At 45.9% G+C, this 23,768-nt stretch overlaps 1 protein-coding gene across 1 annotated transcript in view; it reads right to left on the reverse strand.

Annotated features, from left to right (window-relative positions):
- The window catches only part of CNIH3 (cornichon family AMPA receptor auxiliary protein 3), a 122,672-nt gene that overhangs the window by 4,706 nt on the left and 94,198 nt on the right, over positions 1–23,768 (reverse strand). The window contains exons 4-5 of the mRNA XM_007454475.1: positions 4,662–4,774; positions 405–548 (exon numbers count right to left, since the gene is read on the reverse strand). Coding sequence (XP_007454537.1) covers positions 405–548; positions 4,662–4,774 — 257 coding nt within the window. The remainder of the gene's footprint in view (positions 1–404; positions 549–4,661; positions 4,775–23,768) is intronic.

Here is a 23,768-nt window from a genome sequence, read left to right on the forward strand (position 1 = left end):
GGGGCCTCTGTTGTGGTCCCCAAGACTGCTTTCACACAGACTAGGGGGCAACGAGGCTATGTATCCGGGGCCACAGGTGACGTGAGTGTCTGAGCTGTGGAGTTGCTGGGGGCAGGGCGCCCCACGCATGGGGAAGGAGTCACCAATGCACCTCACCAATAATCTCCTAAGAGGGGTTGGCAGAATGTGTGTTCACCATGTAGCCCAAAGGATGTTCCTGTCAGCCAGCAAGGCCTCCAGCAGGACCTTCCGCCCCTCCCACTTCTTTACACAGAAGCTCTTTCTCCTGAACCAGTTAGGTGGCTGGCAGCATCCTTGACAGGCTGGGACTCCTACCTGCAAAAGCCGGAAATTTTCTCCATTTGCTGCAGGAGTCAAACCCACAAGAAGGGGCAGAAACTCACCAGTAAAGGTAGTAGAAGAAGGAGAGGAGATAGAAGGCCAGCTTACACCAGGCCTCCTTCTGACAGTAACTCAAGGTGTCTGCGTTCATGACCGCCGGCGGGTCGTAGGCCAGTTCGGAGCTATCTGCCGGACAGTGAAAGTACCTGCAGAGAAAGCACACGGCATCGTCGGCTCTGAGGCTTGGACGGGACATCTGAAGTCTGGGCTGAGTCCCCCGATGCCAGACTTCCAATCCGAGGAACCTCTGCTAAGCAGCTGTCTGCCTTCTGCCAGAATCACTGCCCAAATTACAGCCCAGGCACGGCTAAAAAGTCGCTCAGCCACTGTCTTCTAGCAGGTAGCAACGCCCAAATACTCAGATCCACCAGTAGCAGGTACACCTCACACACAGCTGCTCTGACAGAAGGAAAACGTGTGCCCTGGTGGCACCTGGGAGATACCAGGAAGGGCCTCCTTCCTCCGGGGATGTGGGTTGGTGGGGTGAGGAGATAGCAGAGGGAGGTCCACAATGTGTATGGATCTGGGTTGCCAGCAGGCACAGGCGCGGGTTGATGTCAGTTGCATATCCGCTGCCTGGTGTCACTGTACCACAACTCTACCATGAACATTCATTATTTGGATTAAACATTAATTACTTTTGGGTTATCCTCCTCCCAGACCCCCTTTTAGAATCCTGAATACTCTGGGAGGGACATCATATTCCCACTTGAGTGTGGAGTATTTTACAGGTAATTTCCTTCTTGATGGAAGGACCCAGAACAGCGGAACAGAATATTGGCCATCGCGGGGAGAGAGCAGCCCCCGAGGGGAACTGGGTAAACCAAAGAGCAGTGGGAGGCGAGAGGTGAACGCAGACTTCGCCTACTTCAAAACATCACCTCGGCCCAGCGTGAACCGGCCTTGCTTCCGGAAGGAGAGAAACTCTCCCACTGCGCTGTGTGAGACCTTGGGAAGTGGTCAGTAGGAGGCAAGTCCTGTCCCTGAGGCCGTCCCTCTGGCCCTCACCAGATGGCTGCCCCCAGGGCCTCATTCAAAGCCGGAGAACAAAGTGCAGCTGAAATCGCGCAGCGGGCTGTTCTTTTTGAGGCTCTGGGACAGGCCGTGGTCCTCGAGTGAGAGCCGGGACCAGACGAGTGGTCTGACGGGCTTAATCACATCGGCTTTGAAGGGCATCCCTGTAACGTAGCAACTCACAGAGCTGGTATTTCAGATCCCTCTTCATCTGCTTCAAAGGACTGCACTGACATTATCCGTCATCCACGCTATGCAGAGAGGACACCGCAAGCCGGATTCAATGACATCTGCCAGGTCTCAGCCCTCCAGGCCACTCACCTCTCCTCTGCCCAGGAGCAGATTTCACAACCTGTTTGCTTTTGCTGTGGCCTTGTTCCCAGGAGGCCTCATTAAGTGGAGGAAGGGGTGGCAGGGTGGTTGAGTGGCCCAGTGGACAGAGCCAGGGCCCTGAGGCCCACCCGTCACCAGACTGAGATTCCTCAGGTCTACTGTTAACCTCTCTGAGCCTCAACTTTCTCATCTGCAACGTGGGACTGAAACTGCCTACTCCAAAGGGCTGTTGTGACAACTGTGTGAGGTGATGGGTCCAAAAAATCTCAGAGAACAGGTACTGAACAAAAGTTCTGCGGTTCTACTTGTATTTAAGCAAAATGGGAGCTAGGGCAGAGGGGGCTTTATCTGCACTAGAAACATCGCTCGGCTGGACCTTTGGAAAGGAGGGGGAAGCGGAAATGAAATAGAGGGGTTTCAAGGACTCTGATTTTTATTTTTTCTTTATTTTTTCTTTATTTATTTTTTTCTGTGGCCGCACCGCGCAGTATTCAGACCAGGGATTGAACCCGCTCCCCCTGCAGTAGAAGCTTTGAGTCTTAACCACTGGACCACCAGGGAAATCAGGACTCTTATTTTTTAAAGGACACTTGCCCTCCTCACTCCTTTTTCTTTCATTTTCTGAGTACTTAACGAATTGCCAGAACTAGGCTAGACCCTGTCAGGGATTCAAAAAAGTAAGACAAGCTCCCTACCGGCAAGGAGACTGCAGTCACTCCCTTCTTTTACACGGAAACGTTCCAAGTTTAAGGACACAGCTGGCTCTCCCGCCCTCCCTTCTGGAGGAGTGACAGCCCTAAGAAGCAGTGCACCAATCAAAGTTTTGTCAATTAACCACATTTCTGATACCTTGGATTGACAACACACTATTTGAGGGACCTCGGGATAAATTCGTTTTAGAAGGAGAAGAGACAGCCCCTAAGTGACAAGGACACGGCCTGCAATCCATAGAGAGGTGGCCCTGCCATATCCCAGCTGAGTGATTCTGGGCCATGATGTAACCTTTGTGAGTCTCTGTAACCTGTGTGTAAAACAGGGAGAGGCAACCCCAAAGCACCCGTTTGTTGTGGATACCAGAGGAGGTAGGCATGGAAAGTCTCTGAGTGCGTAGGCGATACATTTCAATAGCATTACGTTTCTCTTTGACTTCTCTCTAAATTCAGATTTTAGTAGGTTACCTTTACGTAGAAGGACTTTGTTATGTAACTGAATCGTCTTATTTCCTCCCTCAACCTGCGTCGCGCTCTTGGTCACCTCCCAGACACCCAGCCTAGACACCCCGTCTCCCTCACCTCCTGCATCCAATTACTGGCCAAGGCATGTCCAGTTTACCTCTCCAAACCGTCTCCTCTCTCCATTCCAACTTCCAACTTCAAGCCTCCAGTCTCTCCACCTGGAATTTCATCAGAACTTCCTAACTGGATTTCGTCCTCCAAGTTTCACCCTCCAACCCAGCCTTCCCACGGCTGTGAGGGTCACCTTCCTAAAGATCGGATCGGGCACTGCCACTTTCCTCCCCAAAACTTCTGAGAGGTATCCCTCTCCTACAGAATAAATTAACTCCAACTTTCTATCAAATCGTTTCAGACCCTCCTTACCTGATCCCCAGCTGTCAACCCCATCTCTGCTCCCTTCTGAGAACCCCACATCCAAGCACACTGAGCAATCACTGTTCCCCAGACACACCAGGTGCTTTCTTACATCTGAGCAGGCTAGTCCCTTAACCTCGAATGTGCTTTTCCAGATTCCCCAGTGTCACACTTCCGTTCCGCTACACTCCTACCTATGTTCCTTATATATCTGGTAAGAATCGATTTCCCTCTACCACTAGGGTACACGTTCCTTGGGGGTAACGATTATATTTTACATTCATCTTGGAATCCCCCATAATGTCTGGCATGTAGTATGTGTTCCATACGTTTGCTGAATGAAGGGGTGAATGTTCTAGATGTGACTAAATACAGGCTATATTGTATGCTGTAGTGACAATGATTAAATGTTTGGGGGACGAGGGGAAAGTGTGGTTAACTTATTTGCACATCTGCATTCTTGACTACTTTCGTATTCCCCCTCCCCCACCTCCTATACACCCACACGGCGACTCTCTTTTACCTAAATCACATGATCTGATGCACGGTCTTAGCAGGGAAGAGATTTAAAATCAGAACAGTCCCAGAAAATCCAGCCCATATGGCAGGTGGGCTATTTTTATTAAGATATAATTCATCTGTCAAAAAAATTCACCTTTTAAAAGTATACAATTCAGCAGTTTTTCGTATATTCATAAGAGTTGTACAACCACCACCAGTATCGAATTTCAGAACATTTTCATCCCTTTCAAAAGAAAACAGTGTAGTGGCACCTCACTCCCTCTCCCTTCCAGCCCCTGGCAATCACCAATCTACTTTCTGTCTCTATAGATTCTGTACATTGCCTATAAATGGCCTTTTGTGACTGGCTTCTTTCACTTGTAAGTTTTTCAGACTTCACCCATGTTGTAGTGTGTATCAATACTTTATTGCTTTTTATTGCCCAATAAGACTCCATCGAAAGGATATACCACATTGTGTTTATCCATTCACCTTCTGATGAACATTTGGGTTGTTCATCCATTCATCTGATGAACATTTGGGTTGTTTCTCTGCGGCTATGGTGAATAATGCTCTAGCTGCCTTTAACGCTGATCTGTGAGAGGTGAGGCTGTGGTTAGTGGAACCTACAGGAAGGGCCTTCCCTTACTGAATTATTGTCTGAGAGCAGCTTGCAAAGAAGGCTTTGAGGAAAGGGTCACCAAGGGAAGGGACGAGAGGAAGGCACTAAGTGGCTGGTCCATCTGGGGGGGACATCGTCTCTGGAGGGCAGGCTGACCAAGCAGAAAAGGGGAAGGACAGGGCAGTCCCAAGCAGACTTACCTCCAGAAGTGATAGAAAAGTAGAGGGACGTTCAGCCCCAGGGTGAGCCACTCCTGAGCACACAGAAACATGATGCAGAAGAGGCTGTGGATGGAGTATTCTGGCAGCACCAGCTGAAGAGGGAGCAGAGACACAGGCCTGCGTTAGAGGGAGGAAAAGTCACTCCTGCTCCTATAGCGGCTGACGTCCGCCTGCCTGGACACCTCCTCTGACATGCTGGTGACACAGAGGTCCTCCCCGCAGCATCACAGAGTCACTGCCCCTGGACTGTGACCCGTTTCTGGTAAGTTCTCCTCTTTAAGGTACCGGAGCCATGCTTTATACCCAACCCAAAAAGGACACAGGCCCTCAGCACCCTACTTACCAGAATAGGGCACTTGCTTCAGGGGGTCACCTGTGGATGACCACAGGTGGGAAGAGTGGAAGAGGCCATCCAGCCCCTGTGATGTCTGGCCCAAGGCAGGACCCACTGGAAGAAATACTGATAGGCTTTCTAGTGATTCTATAACTGCCCTGCTCGTGTTCTCCTAGGCCCTGGGTATCCTCCCATAGAAACTCCAAACCTAAAGCAAATATGTATATACTGTTCAAACACAGGAGCGCTGGGGAAAAAAGTGAGAAACAGCATTTTTCTTCATGCTGCATGGATGAAGAGGAACCCAAGAGTAAGAACACGTAGTATATGACAAAACAGGGAAAGTTTAGCCTCTGGAGGAAGGGGAAAGAAACCAGCCCAGACCAAGAAGGGTCAGACAGTGGAAGGCAACCAACAGGAAGACTAAGCTCCGTGAGCCCAATCTACCTGCGCCGGTGTAAAAAGAGCTTAACATGATTGTGAACCCACCCCCCACCCCCCGCAAGGGTGTTTACATCTTAACAGAAATCAAAGTTGTAACAAAAATCAAAGTGACTGTAAAGGAGAAATTTGGTCCCCGGGCCAGTAACAAGGAAACCCCAAAATAGAGATATTAATGTACCATCTTTCCCAATCATATAGGAATAAATATTTAATGAATGAATAGTTAATGAATTAGTTATTTCATTAATAGTTAATATTTAATGAATTAATAGTTAATATATATATTCATTACGTGTATATACATGTTCATATATATACATGGGGGGATAGCCTCTGTGTGTCATTTAGACCAGCGGTCCCCAACCTTTGTGGCACCAGGGACCAGTTTCATGGAAGACAATTTTCCATGAGGGGATGGTTCAAGGCGCTAATACGAGCGATGGGGAGCGATGGGGAGCGATGGGGAGCGGCAGATGAAGCTTCCGCTCACTCGCCCACCGCTCACCTCCTGCTGGGTGTCCCGGTTCCTAACAGGCCGTGGACCGGTACTGGTTTAGACCACGCTGAATGCTTCGCTCCGTCTAGCAAATTCTAACCATCCTTCAAGGCCCATCTCAAACAGCACTTTCTAATGGAAGCTCGGCCCATACACCTCACCTCACCCCACCCTGCAGCCCCACAGCATGCTTTCCGACCCTCACTCAGGGGGACTTTCCATAACCTGTCCACGATGGAGTCATTACCTTCTTTCCTACCTCTCGACACACACGGATCTACCCCACTAGTCTATGAGCCGTCTTGGCCAAACTCTATTCTTTTCTCATCTCTATTTGCAAAGTGCTTTTTCGTACTTAGCAGAGACTGAACAAGTATTTGATAAAATGAATTGAACTGACCAAGCGCATATGTTTGGAGCATGGTTGGCTGGCATTAGGGATGCAGCCTGTGGTCACAAACCAAGATTTCTCTGGGGGGAAAACAAACTGCCTTGAACTCTCCTGTTTGGGGAAAGAACATGACTTTGGTCTCATTCATCTCTCACTTTAGTCAGATGAGCTAACTGCCCCAGATGGGAAATACAGTGGGGGACACACATTTGAAATAAATACATGCAGAGGCACAGGTGTTAAGAAATGCATTTTGTAACTAAGTGGCATCTTCTTCATTCTCAAGTCCAGTGAAGAATGAATTGCATGGGCCGCCTCTTAGAATTCTGGGGCAATAACCCTGGAATCAACGTACAAGAGCCAGCGGTCCAGAGGCAGTGGCCTCAGTGGGTGAACCGGCACAGCTAGCCCCTGTGGGCCTCAACGACCTGGTGGGAGAGGGTACGTCCCAACATTTCTCCTCACAGGACCTTGCAGCCATCCTTTCCAACCCCATCTGCGGCCAGCCAAGACACCACCTTACCTCCTCCCGTTCGAGGAGAAAGCCCCCGTTCTCAGCCTGCCAGCCCCAGGGGGTAGTGGCTGTGACCTCTACTGTGCATATCTCTACATTTTTTAATCATCGATTTCAGCCACTTAGGCCGAGGTAATTAACATGTTAAGAGACAGCCACCCCAGGCCCGGATCATCCCCGTCTCACAAATCTCTGACTGATTACAGTTTGGATCTCAGGTCCCTCTATTCAGCACCACTGTTTCTTCTCTCTTCGAGGCTTGATTTATAGCGGAAGCTGCAACCTGCTGAGCAGGGAGGATTTGTCACTGTCACCACACTGAGGAAAACTGATTAAGGGAGGCCAGCTGGGTCCAGAGGTGCCCCACCTGCTGGGCGTGGGATAAAAGCTGCAGAATCCATGCTGCTCTTCGGGGTGGCTTCTCCCCAGCTGCCTCTTCCTAGCACTGAGCAGCGCATCCTTGCAGGTGGGAGGGGGAGGGTTCCCTTTATGTCCACACATTGTTTCTCTCCCGCTTCCCCAGGCAGTCCCTGTCGCAATGGCAGGGGAGACTTATGGACCCAGTGAACCCTGGCCGGGTCATGAGCACCAGCCTTGACCAGCGGGCATTACTGCTTCCCTCCACACACTTCCCGGAGTATCCGTCGTCGGGAAGGTGGGGCCAAAGGGCTGTGAGCAGAAACGGCTGGAGCATTTACCAGCCGATGCAAAGCGCTCCAGGCTCTCTCTCTCTGCATCTGACACAGCAAAACGCACTTAGGCTGGAGGGTCCTCCAGCATCCTGAAGCCATAGGTGAGGAGAGGCGTGCTGGGGCAGCCGGTGATGGACACCAAACATGAACAAGAAAGAAATTTGTGGGGTGTTTTGGGGGTTTTTTTGGCTGCCCCGCGGGGCATGTGGGATCTCGGTTCCCCGACCAGGGATCGAACCCGTGCCCCCTGCCACGGAAGTGCGGAGTCCTGACCACTGGACTGCGTTCTAAGCTACTGAGATTTGGGAGTTGTTTCTTAACCACAGCGTGATTTAGCCCATCCTGTCTGGTACAAAATGAGTAATCAGTGAGAAAAGCAAAGCGGTAATCATTCCTCTTTATCCTTCCCCTGATCAGCCAGCCCGCCTTTCCTTTCACAAGCACTGGGCACGCTGAGGCAGGGGCTGAATGACCACCAGGCGGGCATAATGCTTATTCATTCGTGTGGGCAGTTGGACTAGCTGTCCCCTCCCAACTTTGCTTATCTCGGTTATACAAAGACCGCCCCTGAATCTCCGCGGCCAACCACAGAAACACTGAGGGGAGGACCAACCGCCCGCCCTCCATCCTGAGTCATACCCTCACACTGCAGAACACTGTTTCCTTCATAAGACAAGCTGTTGGAATGGTGCCACTCTCATTCTTTCATACAACAGAGGGACTGTTTCACGCAGGCCACAGTCTATTGAATTCCCGTGTCTTATTATGCCCTGCTTTACAGAGTTATAAATACTAAATAAGTGGTCTCAATACAGGTATTGTGGGGTTGCTGAAAAGACTGCAATTCACTCCAACCAGGGGGGCTCACAGAAGGTTTTGCGATCAAGGCGGAATCAAGGGAACTTGAAAGGATGAGTAAAACCTCATCATGCGAGGAAGCCAGAGGTCAGCATTCCAGGAAGAGGAACCGTGAGAACAAAAGCAGAGAGGTGACAGTCACCACCTGGGCGGGCTCTGCACAAGCCCATCTAAAACGGCCACTTACTCATCATTTAATGGATTAACGCCAGGCCTGATGTGGGTCAAGTTCTGGGTGAATGTTCATTTTATTCCCCTCCTGCTGGGACCCCAGCCTTCTCATCCCCTGGTGCTGGAGGCCTTGTGTGTCACCATCGTAAACTGAGGGGTGGGGGCCTGCCATGAGAGTATGATGACAACACAGCCTCCTCCCACTATCTCCTGCCCTGATGTACGCATAAGTCCAATGTCAGGTGAAGCTCTCAGCGCACGCTAGCAAAGCTCAGACACTTGTCAGTGCAGACTTCAAAGATTTCACCCACTCCCCGGCTTCTTCCATCACTTCTAAGAGGATGGATGCGGCATCTGGGAAGGATCGCCTGTCCTGACTTCCTGCCCAGATTCTCGTCCTCAATTTTCATTTCCTGGCAGTCATTTCCATCCCAATAGTCCGCAGCCACCGTGTGCTGAAAACTCACTCTCTCCTCCCAACACCTGTAACCTTTATCTCCTAAATTTCCGATTTCTGCTAATAATAGCCACCTCTGATTTCTCGGTCTCATCCATTTGCTCACCCGTCTGTTTCCAAACCTTGTCATTTCTTCTTCACAGCCACCTGGATTTGTTTTTCCTTTTTTATTTCTCCTGCCCCTTACTGGTCTGGGCCCCTGCACATCCTCCCAAGGCGGGGCCGGAACCTTCTAGCAGGTTTCTGTCCCTGGACACTGCTCCCTCTGTCCAGCAGAGCACCTACCTCTTCTCTGTAAGTGCCACATTCAGCTCCGCTCTAAGCTTTCATCCACAACCTTGTTTTCCCGGAAACTTTATTTTATTTGTATTAAAAATATTTTATTTCTACTTATGCATCATCTCATTCATTCATGTATCCATTCATGCTCCGGCTTTAGCCCCCAAGTGATTTGCAGCTGACTGGTAACCTTTACCTATGATGGGAGAATACTATAATAATGGATCGATGTCTTATTTCATTGCTGTGGAGAGGGGTATCAGGAAGCAAGAAGAGAAGCTCTTCTAACCCCCCAGAGGGAGAGGAAAGAGAGAGGGGATGCTTGGAGTGGAAGCAAAGGAATGAAGCTCCCTGCGGGAGAGCGGGGATTCCCTAAGACTGGGGAGGAGGGGGCGGTGAAGTAGGAGAAGGCGTGGCCAGCACCCTAGTGCTGGAGATGTGCTCCTGGCTCCCACCATGCATCCCAAGGGGGGGCAGGATTTCTGAGGGGCTGGTATAAGCGTGGCTGGGACCAAACACCCTAAACGTCAAGTCACGGAAGCCTAGGGGTAGGTTCCAGGGCTGAGGGTAGCTTGAAGGGAGTGGCAGCTGTGAGACCCAGAGATTCCACCCATCTCTCAGTGAACCCTGTTGACTCAGACAACACGCTTTTCTGCTGTGATCACACTGGGCTAAAAATATTAGCCCACTATCTCAAAGTGTTACATAAATTCTTACCAGTTACATAACGATCGACTGTGTGATATTGAGAAAAGCAGCTAAGCATGTTGAGCCTTATTTATCTCATCTGTAGATGCCTACTTTTACAACCTACCAGCAAGGGTGCTAGAAGGGACACAGGGTGTCCTCTGACAGTGCTCTCAAAGGGGAAGAAGACTCAAAGAAAGGAAGATGCTGTTATCGCGATCAATGTGATCATTGTTACTGTTAACAATCACATATGAGCTATTTACCATTCTCAGGACTTGTCACTCTTACCCTGGAAGTCAGTGAAATGGCCCAGAACCAAATCTGGTTTCCCGATTCTTCATCCGGCCTCCTCTGACCCCCGCTCTAATTAAACCAGGCTTCCAGCTTTGCCAAGTGGAAAGAAAAACCAAGGACTGCTTAACAGCCTGCCTCTCAAACCATAAAACCCCCAATCCCCGCCTGTTTTCAAACAACAATAACCCAGTTCCCTTCGTTGCACTGTCCTGTATTGTTGTATCTGTCCTAAGGTTCATCTGCCCAGGAGCCAGTGAATATGAAAAAGGAGAAAAAGATAATGTCTCTTTCCTTTGGTTTCCCAGCCCACACCAAACTGGCCCTGAAACAGAGGAGCCCTTCTGGGATGAGCAGGGTGGAGGCAATCTTCTCAGAAACGCCCAGCATGGAGAGCCGTTCTCTGTTTGTCCCCAAATGGACAACTGTGCACATGACTCACATTGGGAGGAGACAGCGGGAAGGAAGGACAGGATGGCAGCTTAGGAACCTGGGATTTTGCTAAATGGAAGACTGAGAAAAGCATTCAAGCACTATCAGGAAACCTTATTCTGTCTGAGTCCCTTACTAGAAGGCCACTTTCTCTTTAATTGCTCTGAGTAAAGCTCTCCTAGAGAGGGCGCTGCCTCACAGCAGCCAGGCAAGAGCCTGCACCAGCCTGGGGGTTGGGAGGGCAGGCCAGCCCTCCCAGGGGCAAGGCTCCCTGCAGCCTCTGGTCCCTCCGGCTAAGAGCTGGCACCCCGACCTCAGATGGCATGACTAAGCGGGAACACCGGTTGGGCCGCCTAGAGTGTTGCCTATTTGATGATGCTGGTATGTTAAACTGTTTGACCTTCTGGATTTTGCACAGTGTTTATCCAATATTTTAAAGGGGAGAGCAGATGACTCTGGGACGTACTCAACAGAGAATCACCTAGTCTAGAATTGTAATTTAAAAAGTCACCATAAAATTGGGGGAGGGGAGGGAAGGATAAATTAAGACTTTGAGATTAACAGATACACACTACTATATATGAAATAAACAACAAGGACCTACTGTATAGCACAGGGAACTGTATTCAATATCTTGTAATAATCTATAATGGAAAAAAAAATATGCATCACTTTGCTGTACACCTGAAACTAACAACACTGTTAAGAAAAAAAAAAAGAAAACAAAAGTCACCATAAATTAGTCTGATGTATGCTGACTGTATGCACACCAGGAACTGTGGACCTGGTTCTGTGCCCTTCGCTGCCAGCACTTCTCCTAAATGCCTGGGCCAAGTATTGCTTCGACCTTGTCTCGGTCAGGATCAGAGCCTCACGGCTGATCCCAGGAGACTGAGCCGGGCCTCAGGGGAAATCAGTCACCTAACACGTTCGCCACACGTCTGTCACCCAGAAACACAGGGCCAAGAGGGGGCGATAGCAAGGGAAGGAGGTCCTGCCTGAGTGACCCAGGACGTGCAAACAGCAGGAGCATGTTCCTTCCGGCCCGCAGAGGCCAGGAGTTCGGTGAGGGCACAGAGGTGGGGCCGGGAGCCACGGAGCGCTGCTTCCAGCCCCCGGGGGCTTCCTCTGCAGGCCTCCCACTGTCCAACCCCATGGGGCCCTCTGGCCCCTTCTCCCTCTCTCCACCCACCCTCCCTGAGCACGCTTACTCCACGCTGAGGAAGCTTCTGCAGCTCTCCTGACACCCACAGGGGCTCACTGTGCACGCAGAGAAGGCAACAGAGAGAGGAAAAGGCCCAGGGAGAGGAGGTGCGGTGCGGGGCAAGCCCATACCCCCGCTGCCCACTGCTCCTGGCCACCTAGAGTGAGGAGGGCCCAGTTCACAGCTCGGCCCAGAGGCCTCCGTTGGGACTTGGCTGTGCACTGACGTGCTGCAGACCCCGGCCCGGCCACCGTGGACCACTCTGGCTCCCCGGCTCCCTGCCCAGACTCCCAGGAACTGCCTGACCCTTCCTGTCCTAACTGCTCCTCGGGGACCAGCTTGCACTCTGACCGACTCGCGTGGGCTCCAGCACCCCTAGTTCCCCCTGCCGCTTCCCGTGGGCCCTCACCATCGGCTGTGCTGTGTGCTGGGGACACGGAAGGGGAAGCGTGAGTGCACAACAGCATGAGGAAGGGGCTCAGTTTCGCTTCTGGAGGAGAAGGAAACTACGACAAGAAGTAACAGAACGGGTTTTGCTCTCGCTGCTCCACGGCCCTGGCGCTCCCACTGGCCCCCCTCCTCCAGCCCGTGTCTTGAAGCTTCACCATCATCCAGCAGTGATTCCCAAACGTTATGGTACTTCCGAATCACCTGCGAGTCTTGCTAAAACACAGATGGCTGGGCCCTACACCCAGTTTCAGATTCAGTAGGTCTGGGTGGGGCCTAAGAATCTGCCTTTCTAACCAGCTCCCAGGTGAAACACTGAGAACTTTGTGCCTCCAGGTGTGGTCCCAGGACCGGCATCGCCAGCATCACCCAGGAGCTTGTTGGAAATACAGAATTTAGGCTCCATCCCAGACCGCTGAATCAGAACCTGGTGGGTTTTAACAAAGTCCCCAGGTGATTTACATGCATCTTAAAGTTTGAGAAATGACTGCTCAGCACTGAATCCCAAAACAGGATCCTCCAGCCATCTGTAGCAGAACTGCCTGGGACACTTGGTTTAAAATGCAGATTTCTGGGTGCTATACCCATCTGCTAAGATAAACTCTGTAGCCAGGAATATGCATTTTTCAGAAGCATCCCAGGTGATTTTGTTAAATATTTGAGCTGAGATTTATAGACCAAACACACAAGGCAGAGGCTTCCATTCTGAAGACCCAGGGTCCCAGTTCCCCAGCAGGGCTGTGACAGTCCTGCACTCACAGAGCAGTGCTCACTAACTACTGCTCACGGACTTGAGTCTGGGTAGGTAGCATAGGCAGATAAGGGCAGTAGTGTCTGGCTCCTGGCTCTCCAAGCCACCACCATGTGGAAGAACACCCATGAAGCTCCCTTAGAAACCATGGCCATGGTCTCTGATCTTGAAGGGTTGGCCCTGGCATCTTCCAGGGATGGAGGTCATCTCTCCAGCATCCTTCCACCTCCAGAACCTCGCAGCCTCTAGTTTCCGCCATCTTCTGCCTGTCCTCGGCAGGTCACCTCTGCCCTTCACTGTCACAAGCTCCTTCTGCCTGTCTCCGGCCTTCCCTATGTCTCAGTGGACTTTGTAAACCTGGAAGGTGACTGGTTCATTTTAGGACCAAATCTTTGGGATTCCAGCCCTGCCCTGCCCTGCCCTGCCCATACCTCCCAGTCTGCCTTTATCACCATTTTCATGCAGCTTCAAGATACACTTGAATTTCAAAAGCCTCTCTGCCAGTTTCCTCACATACTTGTAAAATTACTGAACTAAGAGCCCACTCAGGGAGGAGGTGAGAACAGAAGCACTCTCTCAAGCAATGCCATATTTTTAAAGGGACTAAATTCTCCTGCAACTAGTGGGCAATTCAAAGACATCTTAAGTTAACACTTGTAGCTACCCACTCCGTTCTTCCTTTCTCTAAGCCAGGGATGAGGGAAGGAGGAATTGTCATGTTCAGAATACAGGAAGTGATTAGGCAGAAGTTCAGATTGTTCGAGAGGAGAAAGACAAACAGAAGGGAACGTTCTAGGATGAGAAGGGCAGGAGGATAAGTGATTAACAAGCTTTCCAGGGCCGAAGAGCCCCACTTATGCACTCAGTCAGCAAATATTTATTATAAGCCCTTACTAGGCAGTGAATGCAAAGCAGCCCAGCTGGGGGGAGACTGCCACGTAAATGACCACGGAAACCACGGCTTCTACAGCACAACAAAATGGGAGCTGACGTACGGAGGTAGATTCAAGCAACACGAGGCAGGGAGAAAGGAAAGAAGAAACCATCCACTCTGAATGAGGAAATGAAGGAGGGCTCCTTGGAGGAGAATGACCTCTGAGTTGAGATTCAGAGGATAAGCTGGATGGGGGAAAGCAGAATACCCAAGCTGGGGGCCTCCCCAATGACACTCGGCATCATCCTTCATGGAGGTGTTTGACATAGTCACATTTTTCCTCGCGTCCTAGAAAAACACGGCTTCCAAATCTTCCACAGAAATGACCTTAAGATCAAAAATCCCTTCTACCAGCCTGTAAGATTTCCAGAGAACAGTCATGACGATTTTACCTGACCACAGTGACAGGAAGGAGGCCAAGGCCAGAAACAAGTCATCTCCTGCCCAAGTGGAAAGCTCTATGCACAGTGGATGATAATTAGTCTCGACATTGGACTCACATTCATAGAGTTCACCAGTGAACTTAGGCACAGCTGCTAGCCCTGCCCTCCCCTCTCCCACACCACCACCATCCCACCCACCACCACCCTCCCAGCCCAAGTTGAAGGGAAGGAGCTAACTCTTGTAGGGAAGAAAGGGTCCCAAAACCCCAGGGCCACACCTTCCTAACTCCCTGCCCTCCTAGAGTGGTGTTTTCCATGTAAGGCTTCTGCTGCCACATCATTTATGTAATAGGCACCTGCTGTTTTCAGCAAAGGGAGTTTCTCTCATTGCCCCACACATCTCCCCTTATTAGAGCAAACTGAGCAGCAGCCTGGGTCTTGAGCATCACCATACCAGGATACAAACTGATGATGATCCTACTTAACAGCTATCAAGTGGTGTTAATGACCTGTTACTTTCAGCAAGTTAGAGGAAATTTACCCAAAACAAGCAAAAAAGGGTAAATTGAATGAGAGAACGAGTATTGGCATCTGGGGAAGGAGAGCACACTGCCATCATCACCATCAATTAATATTAACTGAGGGAGTGGCAACAAGATGGCGGAGTAGAAAGACCCTGAGCTCGCCTCCTCCTATGAGCAGCCAAAACTGCAACTCCTTAAAGAGCAACTCTCTGTGAGAACAATCTGATGACGGGCAGAAAAGATTTTCCACAACCAAAGATATAAAGAAGGAGCCATAACAAGATGGGTAGGAGGAGCAGAGACACGATATAGGCAGGACCCAGGACCCACACCCTCAGGTTGGAAACCCACAACCAAGACGAATATCACAACCAAAAAATTGTCCCCAAGGAGCGAGAGGTCCAAGCCCCATATCAGGCTTCCCAGCCCAGGAGTCCCGCACCGTGAAGACAAGTCCCTAGAACATCTGGCTTTGAAAGTAAGCCAGGTGTGCGTTCAGAAAAGCCAGAGGGCTATAGGAAACAGAAACTCCACTCTTAAAGGGCATGTGCAAAAACCTCACATGCTCCAAGTTCCAGAATAGAGGCAGTAATTTGAAAGACACCTGGGTCAGACCCACTTGCTGATCTTAGAGAGTCTCCTAGAAAGGCAGGAGGTAACTGGGATTCCTCCTGAGGATGGAGACATTGGCAGCAGCTATTTTGGGGATCTTGTTCTACTACGGTGGTGCCAGCACTGGCAAGCACCATTTTGGAATCCTCTCTCTAGCTTATTAGCTCTGGGGGCTTGTCCTACCTACTAGGGGGCCTGAGCAGTCATGCACAACCTGGCCACACAGCCAGCCAGGTCGGGGGCCACTCCCACCTACCAGCGTGCCCACGGCAGTCAGCCTGCCACAACAGAAGGGTGCATGCAGCCTACATAGGGCAATACCCCTGGAGCACCTAGATCTGGTGGCCAGAGGGCAGCATGTGATAAGCCCCACAGGACATCTCCTACATAAGGCGACATCTCCTGCATAAGACAACATCTCCAAGATTGGGAGACATAAGAATACATAGAAATACACACAGAGAATTAGGTAAAATGAGGAGACAAAAGAGTATGTTCCAAATGAAGGAATACGACAAAACCTCAGAAAAAGAATTAAATAAAGTGGAGATAAGCAATCTATCCAGTAAAGAGTTCAAGGTAATGATTATAAAGATGCTCACTGAACTTGGGAGAAGAATGGATGAAGACAGTGAGAATTTCAACAAAGAGTTAGAAAAATAACCAATCAGGTCTGAAGAATACAATAAATGAAATGAAAAATACATTAGAAGGAACCAAAAGTAGATTAGAAAACACAAAGGAACAGATCATTGATCAGGAAGACAGATTAGTTGAGATCCCACAAGCTAAACAGAAGAAAAGAAAAGAGAATTTAAAAAAACGAGGAGCGCTTAAGAGACCTCTGGGACAACATCAAGCATACTAACATTCACATTACAGGGGTCCCAGAAGCAGAAGAAGGAGAGAGAGACAGAGGGAGGGACAGAAAACCTACTTAAAGAAATAATAGCAGCAAACTTCCAAACCTGGGAAAGGAAACAGACATCCAGGTACAGGAAGTACAGAGAGTCCCAAACAAGATGAACCCCAAAAGCTCTACACCAAGAAACATTGTAATTAAAATGGCAAAAATTAAGGAAAAAGATAGAATCTTAAAGGCAACAAGAGAAACACAACTAGCTACATACAACGAAACTCCCATAAGACTATCAGCTGACTTTTCAGCAGAAACTTGGCAAGCCAGAAGGGAGTGGCACAATATGTTCAAAGTGATGTAAGGGAAAAACCTACAACTAAGAATACTCTACCAGGCAAGGCGTTCATTTGGATTTGAAAGAGAGATAAGGAGTTTTATAGATAAGCAAAGCTAAAAGCATTCATCACACCAAACCAGCCTTACAAGAAATGTTAAAGGGACCTCTCTAAGTGGAAAAAAAAAAGGGGCACAACCAGAAATAAGAAAATTATGAAAAACTAATCTCACTGGTAAAAGCAAACACAAAATAAAGGCAGTGACATATATATGGAATCTTAAAAAAAAAAAAAAAGGGTCATGAAGAACCTAGGGGTAAGATGGGAATAAAGACACAGACCTACCAGAGAATGGACTTGAGGATATGCGGAGGGGGAAGGATAAGCTGGGACAAAGTGAGAGAGTGGCATGGACATATATACACTACCAAACGTAAAATAGATAGCTAGTGGGAAGCAGCCGCATAGCACAGGGAGATCAGCTCGGTGCTTTGTGACCACCTAGAGGGGTGGGATAGGGAGGGTGGGAGGGAGGGAGATGCAAGAGGGAAGAGATATGGAGACATATGTATATGTATAACTGATTCACTTTGTTATAAAGCAGAAACTAACACACCATTGTAAAGCAATTATACTCCAATAAAGATGTTAAAAAAATAAAAAAAAATAAAGGTAGTGAATCACCACTTATAAAGCTAGTGGGAAGGTTAAAAGACAAAAGTAGTAAAATCATCTATATCTACAATAAGTAGTTAAGGGATATACAGAACAATGGGATGTAAAATATGATGTCAAAAATATTAAACATGGGATGTAGGAGTAAAATGCAGGGTAGTTAGAATTCACTCCAACTTAAACGACCATTGAACTGTTATATATATGAACCTCACAGTAATGAAAAACCAAAAACCTAAAATAGACACACAAAAAATAAAGAGAAAGGAATCTAAACATAACACTGAGAAGAGTCATAAAATCATAAGGGAAGAAAGAAAGAGAGGAAAAAAGGAACAGAGAAGAATTACCAAAAAAGAAAAGAAAAGAAAAGAAAGCAATTAACAAGATAGCAATGAGTACATACCTATCAATAATTACTTTATATGTAAATGGACTAAATGTTCCAATCAAAAGACAAAGGGCAGCTGAACGGATTAAAACATCAAGACCCATATATCTGATACCTACAAGAGACTCACTTCAGATCTAAAGATACACACACACATACACAATGAAAGTGAGGTGGTGGGCAAGATATTCCATGCAAATGAAAACAAAAAAAGAGCTGGAATAGCAATACTTATATCAGACAAAATAGACTTTAAAACAAAGACTGTAACAAGAAAAAAAAGGCATTTTACATAATGATAAAGGGATCAATCCAACAAGATATTACACCTGTAAATATTTATGCACCCAGCACAGGAGCACCTAAATACATAAATCGAATATTAACAAACATAAAAGTAGAAATTAACAGTTATACAGTAATAGCAGGGGATGTTAACACCTCACTTACCTCAATGGACAGATCATGCAGAAAGAAAATCAATAAGGTTACACAGGCCTGAAGTGATACATTAGGTTAGATGGACTTAATAAATATATACAAACACTCCATCCAAAAACTGCAGAATACACATTATTTTCAAGTGCACATGTAACATCCTCCAAGAGAGATCACATGATAGGCCACAAAAATGTCTCAATAAATTTAAGAAGATTGAAATCATATCAAGCATCTTTTCCAAACAAAAAGGTATGAGGATAGAAATCAAGTATGAGAAAAAAATTAGAAAAAACACAAATTTGTGGAGTTTAAACATGATACTAAACAACCAATGGATCACTGAAGAAATCAAAGAGGAAATAAAAAATACCTTAAGACAATAAAAATGGAAATAAAATGTTCCAAAATCTATGGAATGTAGCAAAAGCAGTTCTAAGAGGGAAGTTTACATCAATATAGGTCTACCTCAGGAAACAAGAAAAACATCAAATAAACAACCTAACCTTACATTTGTGGGAACTAGAAGAAGAAGAACAAACAAACTCAAAGTTAGTAGAAGAAAGAAATAATAAGATAAGAGTGGAAGTAAATGAAATAGAGACTAAAAAAAAAACAGTAGAAAAGATGAATGAAACTAAGAGCTGGTTCTTTGAAAAGATAAACAAAATTGATAAACCTTTAGCCAGACTCATCAATGAAAAAGAGAGAGGGCCCAAATCAATAAAATCAGAAATGAAACAGAAGTTACAACCAACACCACAGAAGCAAAAGATTGTAAGAGACTACTACAAACAACTATACATCAACAAATTGGACAACCTAGAATAAATTCCTAGAAAATACAGTCTTCCAAGACTGAATCAGGAAGAAATAAGAAACATCAACAGACCAATTAACAGTAATGAAATTGAATCAGTAATCAAAAACTCCCAACAAACAAAAGTCCAGGACAAGATGGATTCACAGATAAATTCTACCAAACATTTAGAGAAGAGTTAACACCTATCCTTCTCAAAGTATTCCAAAAAGTTTCAGAGGAAGCAATGCTTCTGAACTCATTCTATTACACCAGTGTCACCTTGATACCAAAACCAGACAAAGACACTACAAAAAAGAAAATTACAGGCCAATATCACTGATGAACACAGAAGGAAAATCCTCAGCAAAATAAAATGTTAGCAAATCAAATTCAACAATATACTAAAAGGATCCACACCATGATCAAGTGGGATTTATCCCAGGGATGCAAGGATGGTTCAGTCTCTGCAAATCAATCCATGTGACATACCACATTAACAAATTAAAGAATAAAAATCATACAATCATCTCAATAAATGCACAAAAAGCTTTTGACAAAACTTAACATCTATTTATGATCAACATCCTCAATAAAGTAGGTATAAAGGGAACATACCGCTACATAATAAAGGTCGATATGACAAACCTACAGCCAACATCATACTCAATGGTGAAAGGTTGAAAACATTTCCTCTAAGATGAGGAAGAAGACAGGTATGCCCACTCTCACCACTTTTATTCAACATAACATTGAAAGTTCTAGTCACAGCAATCAGATGAGAAAAAGAAATAAAAGAAATCCAAATTGGAAAAGAAATAACACTATCTCTGTTTGCAGAAGACATCACATTATATGGAGAAAACCCTAAAGATGCTGCAAAAAAAAAAACTAGTAGAACTAATAAATAAACTCAATAAATTTATAGGATACAAAATTAACAGACAGAAATCTGTTGTGTTTCTGTACACTAATAATGAACTACCAGAAAGAGAAATAAGAAAACAATTCCATTTACAATTGCACCAAAAAGAATAAAATACCTAGGGATAAATCTAACCAAGGAGGTAAAAGACCTGTACTCTGAAAATTAGGACACTGATGAAAGATGTTGAATATGACACAAACAACTGGAAAAAAACACCATGGTCATGGATTGGAAGAATTAATATTATAAAAATGTCCATACTACCAAAGGCAATCTACAGATTCAATGCAATCCCTATCAAAATACCAATGGCATTTTTCACAGAACTAGAACAAATAATCCTAAAATTTGTACGGAACCACAAAAGACTCCAATCAGCCAGCACAGTCTTGTGAAAGAAGAACAAAGCTGGGCGTATAATGCTCCTTGATTTCAAACTATACTACAAAGCTACAGTAATCAAAACACAGTATGGTGCTGGTAAAAACAAACACATAGATCAATGGAACAGAATAAAGAGCTCAGACATAAACCCATGCTCATATGGTCAATTAATTCATGACAAAGGAGCCAAGAATACACAATGGGGAAAAGACAGCCTCTTCAATAAATGGTGTTGGGAAAACTGGACAACTACATGCAAAAGAATCATGTGGTTGTGGACTACATTCTCACACCATATAAAAAATAAATTCAAAATGGATTAAAGACATAAATGTAAGACCTGAAACCATCAAACTCTTAGAAGAAAACAAAGACAGTATGCTCCTTGAAATCAGTCTTAGCAATCAATATTTTTTTGGATCTGTCTCCTCGGTCATGGGCAAAAAGGCAAAAATAAACAAACAGGACTACATCGAACTAAAAGCTTTTGCACAGTGAAGCAAATCATCAACAAAACAAAAAGGCAGTCTACTGAACGGGAAGAAGATATTTGCAAATGATATATCTGATAAGGGGTTATTAATATGCAAAACATATAAAGAACTCAGACAACTCAATATCAAGAAAAAGCAATCTAATTAAAACGGGCAGAGGATCTGAATAGACAGTTTCCAAAGAAGACATACAGATGATCAACAGACACATGAAAAGATTCTCAACATACTAATCATCAGGGAAATGCAAATCAAAACCACAATGAGATATCACCTCACACTTGTCAGAATGGCTCTCATCAAAAAGAAAACAAATAACAAGGGTTGGTGAGGATGTGGAGAAAGGAAACCCTTGTGCACTATTGGTGGGATTGTAAATTGGTACAGCCACTATGGAAAACAGTATGGAGGTTCCTCAAAAAATTAAAAATAAAACTACCATACTATCTAGCAATTTCACTTCTGAGTATTTAACAGAACAAAACAAAAACACTAATTTGAAAAGATATATGCACCCCTATGTTCACTGCAGCAGTTTTTACAATAACCAAGATGTGGAAGCAACCTAAGTGTCCATGGATAGATGAATGGATAAAGAAGATGTGGTATATATCAACAATGGAATATTACTCTGCCATAAAAAATGAAATCTTGCCATGTGCAACAACTTGGATGGATCTAGAGAGTATTATGCTAAATGAAATAAGTCAGACAGAGGAAGACAAACATTGTATGATCTCATATGTGGAATCTAAAAAAACAAAACAAACAAAACAAAATGACAACAGAGTCACTGAAGCAGAGAAAAACTGGGTGGTTGCCAGAGGGGAAGGGGGAGGGGCTTGGGTGAAATAGGTGAAGCGTATTAAGAGGTACGAACTACCAGTGTAAAATAAATAAGTCACAGGGATATAATATACACCATAAAGAATACGTCAATAATATTGTAATAACTTTGTACGGGGACAAATGGTTACTAGGCTTACCACGGTGACCATTTTCATAATGTATTTAAATGTTAAATCACTACGTTGTACATCTGAAATTAACATAATATTTTAAGTCAACCATATTCCAATATAGCCCTCCAGACTGCCCAGGTAAGGGGGTGGTCTGAATGCAAGTACACACAGATGGGTTTGCCCAAAGTCTGTCTAAGAGTAATATTAGCTGGATTGTGCCAAGGTTTACCAGAAGTTTGATTTAGCAAATTAATATTGTGAAAAAAATACAAAATAATATAACTTTTGCTTCCAGTAAGGGCTCGAGTGATAGTTTCTTAGTGAAAATAGTATTAGATTAAGGAACAAGAGACTTGGGCTCTAGACCTGCCTATTAAGCTGTAGAACTTTGGGTGAACGATTCAATCTCAATGGGCTCAGTTTCCTCATCTATAAAATGGAAATAATAATCATATCGACTTCATAGGACTGTTATGAGAATTAAATGAGTTAATATGTGTGAAGCTCTTAAAATAGCGTCTGGCACATAGTAACACTCCATAAATAATAACTATGATTTGTAAGAAGGGGTGTTTGAACTGCACAACCCCTACAGTTGTTTTCAGCTCAAATATTCCATATAATTTGTAAAAAGCAGCAATTAAACTTCCTTGAAAATTTAACCAATGTATCTTCCTTTTCCCTCTCCAATCTATTTCTAGGTGTTTGCAAATTTTTAAAATCCTCTTTCTCCACTAATTCCTATGCCTAGAAACATGTGTTCTGTGGAATCTGATCCTTTTGTGTGTCAATAATAATGACTCCTAAGTAATATACTTCCCCATGCTCCTGAAGAATGATTTCCTCATCTTTCCGGAGTCACTATTGTGCATGTGGATGTCTGTGTTTGTCTGTATGTGTCTTTGTGGGTCTCTCTCCATACAATTGTTCTATCAGTACATTACACAGTAAGTGCTCAGCAAACTCACCATTTATTCATTCAACAAACGTGCAGTGAAAACCTACCATGAGGTGTCAAACACTGTGGCAGGCACTGGAGGCGCCAGGACGCATTAGATGAGCACTGTGACTATGCTTCAGGCATCCCCAGGCTGGTGGGAGAGACCAACAGCTGAACAACAGAATGTGCTGCAGGCTGCACTTAGACAATGGGAAGCAAACGAGTCTAAAGAAACAGCCTGAATCAGAGGCAGTGGAAGACCAGAGGCAGGCACACAGCCTTGCGGGCAGCCATGGGGAAAGAGAACCTGCTGCAGAAACACGGAAACACCTTGGGCCAGTCCCAGCCCCTACCAGCTCTCACAGGAACAATGGCAGTCTCTTCCTGACCTGTCTCCCCTCTTCCACCCCACCCCTGCTCCCAATCTATTTTCACCTCGTAGCCAAAAAGATCTTTTTGAAATGTAAATTAGATCATGTCAGTTCTTTGCTCAACCCTCCCATTGCTCCTAGAATAAAACCCAAACTCCTTACAATGACCTCTAAGGACCTACATGATCTGGCCTCTGTGCCCTTCTGACCCCACACGCCACCATGGCTCCCTTGTTCACTCTACTCCAGTGGCATCTGTCCCTTTGTTGTTCCTGATATCCTGCCTTTCTGTTCCCACCTCAGGGCCTTAGCGTGGGCTGTTGCCTCTGACTGGAGAGGCCCTCCCCAGACATTCTCATATCTGTGTCCGCCTCATAATTCAGGAATCTACTCAAGGTTACCTCCTCACATGAGCCTTCCCTCTCCATCCGACATGGTTCTGTCCTTATTTGCTTTAGTTTCTTCATGGCACTTATCATCATTTCCTGAAAATACATCAATTATGCACTTGTTTACTTGTTTGTTGTTTGTTTTCCACACTAGACTGTTCCATGAGGGCAGCCTGTCTTGTTCACAACTTTATTCACAATGCCTAGAACAATGGCT

Source organism: Lipotes vexillifer, unplaced genomic scaffold, assembly GCF_000442215.2.
Source record: "Lipotes vexillifer unplaced genomic scaffold, Lipotes_vexillifer_v1.1 scaffold634, whole genome shotgun sequence".
NCBI lineage: Eukaryota > Metazoa > Chordata > Mammalia > Artiodactyla > Lipotidae > Lipotes > Lipotes vexillifer.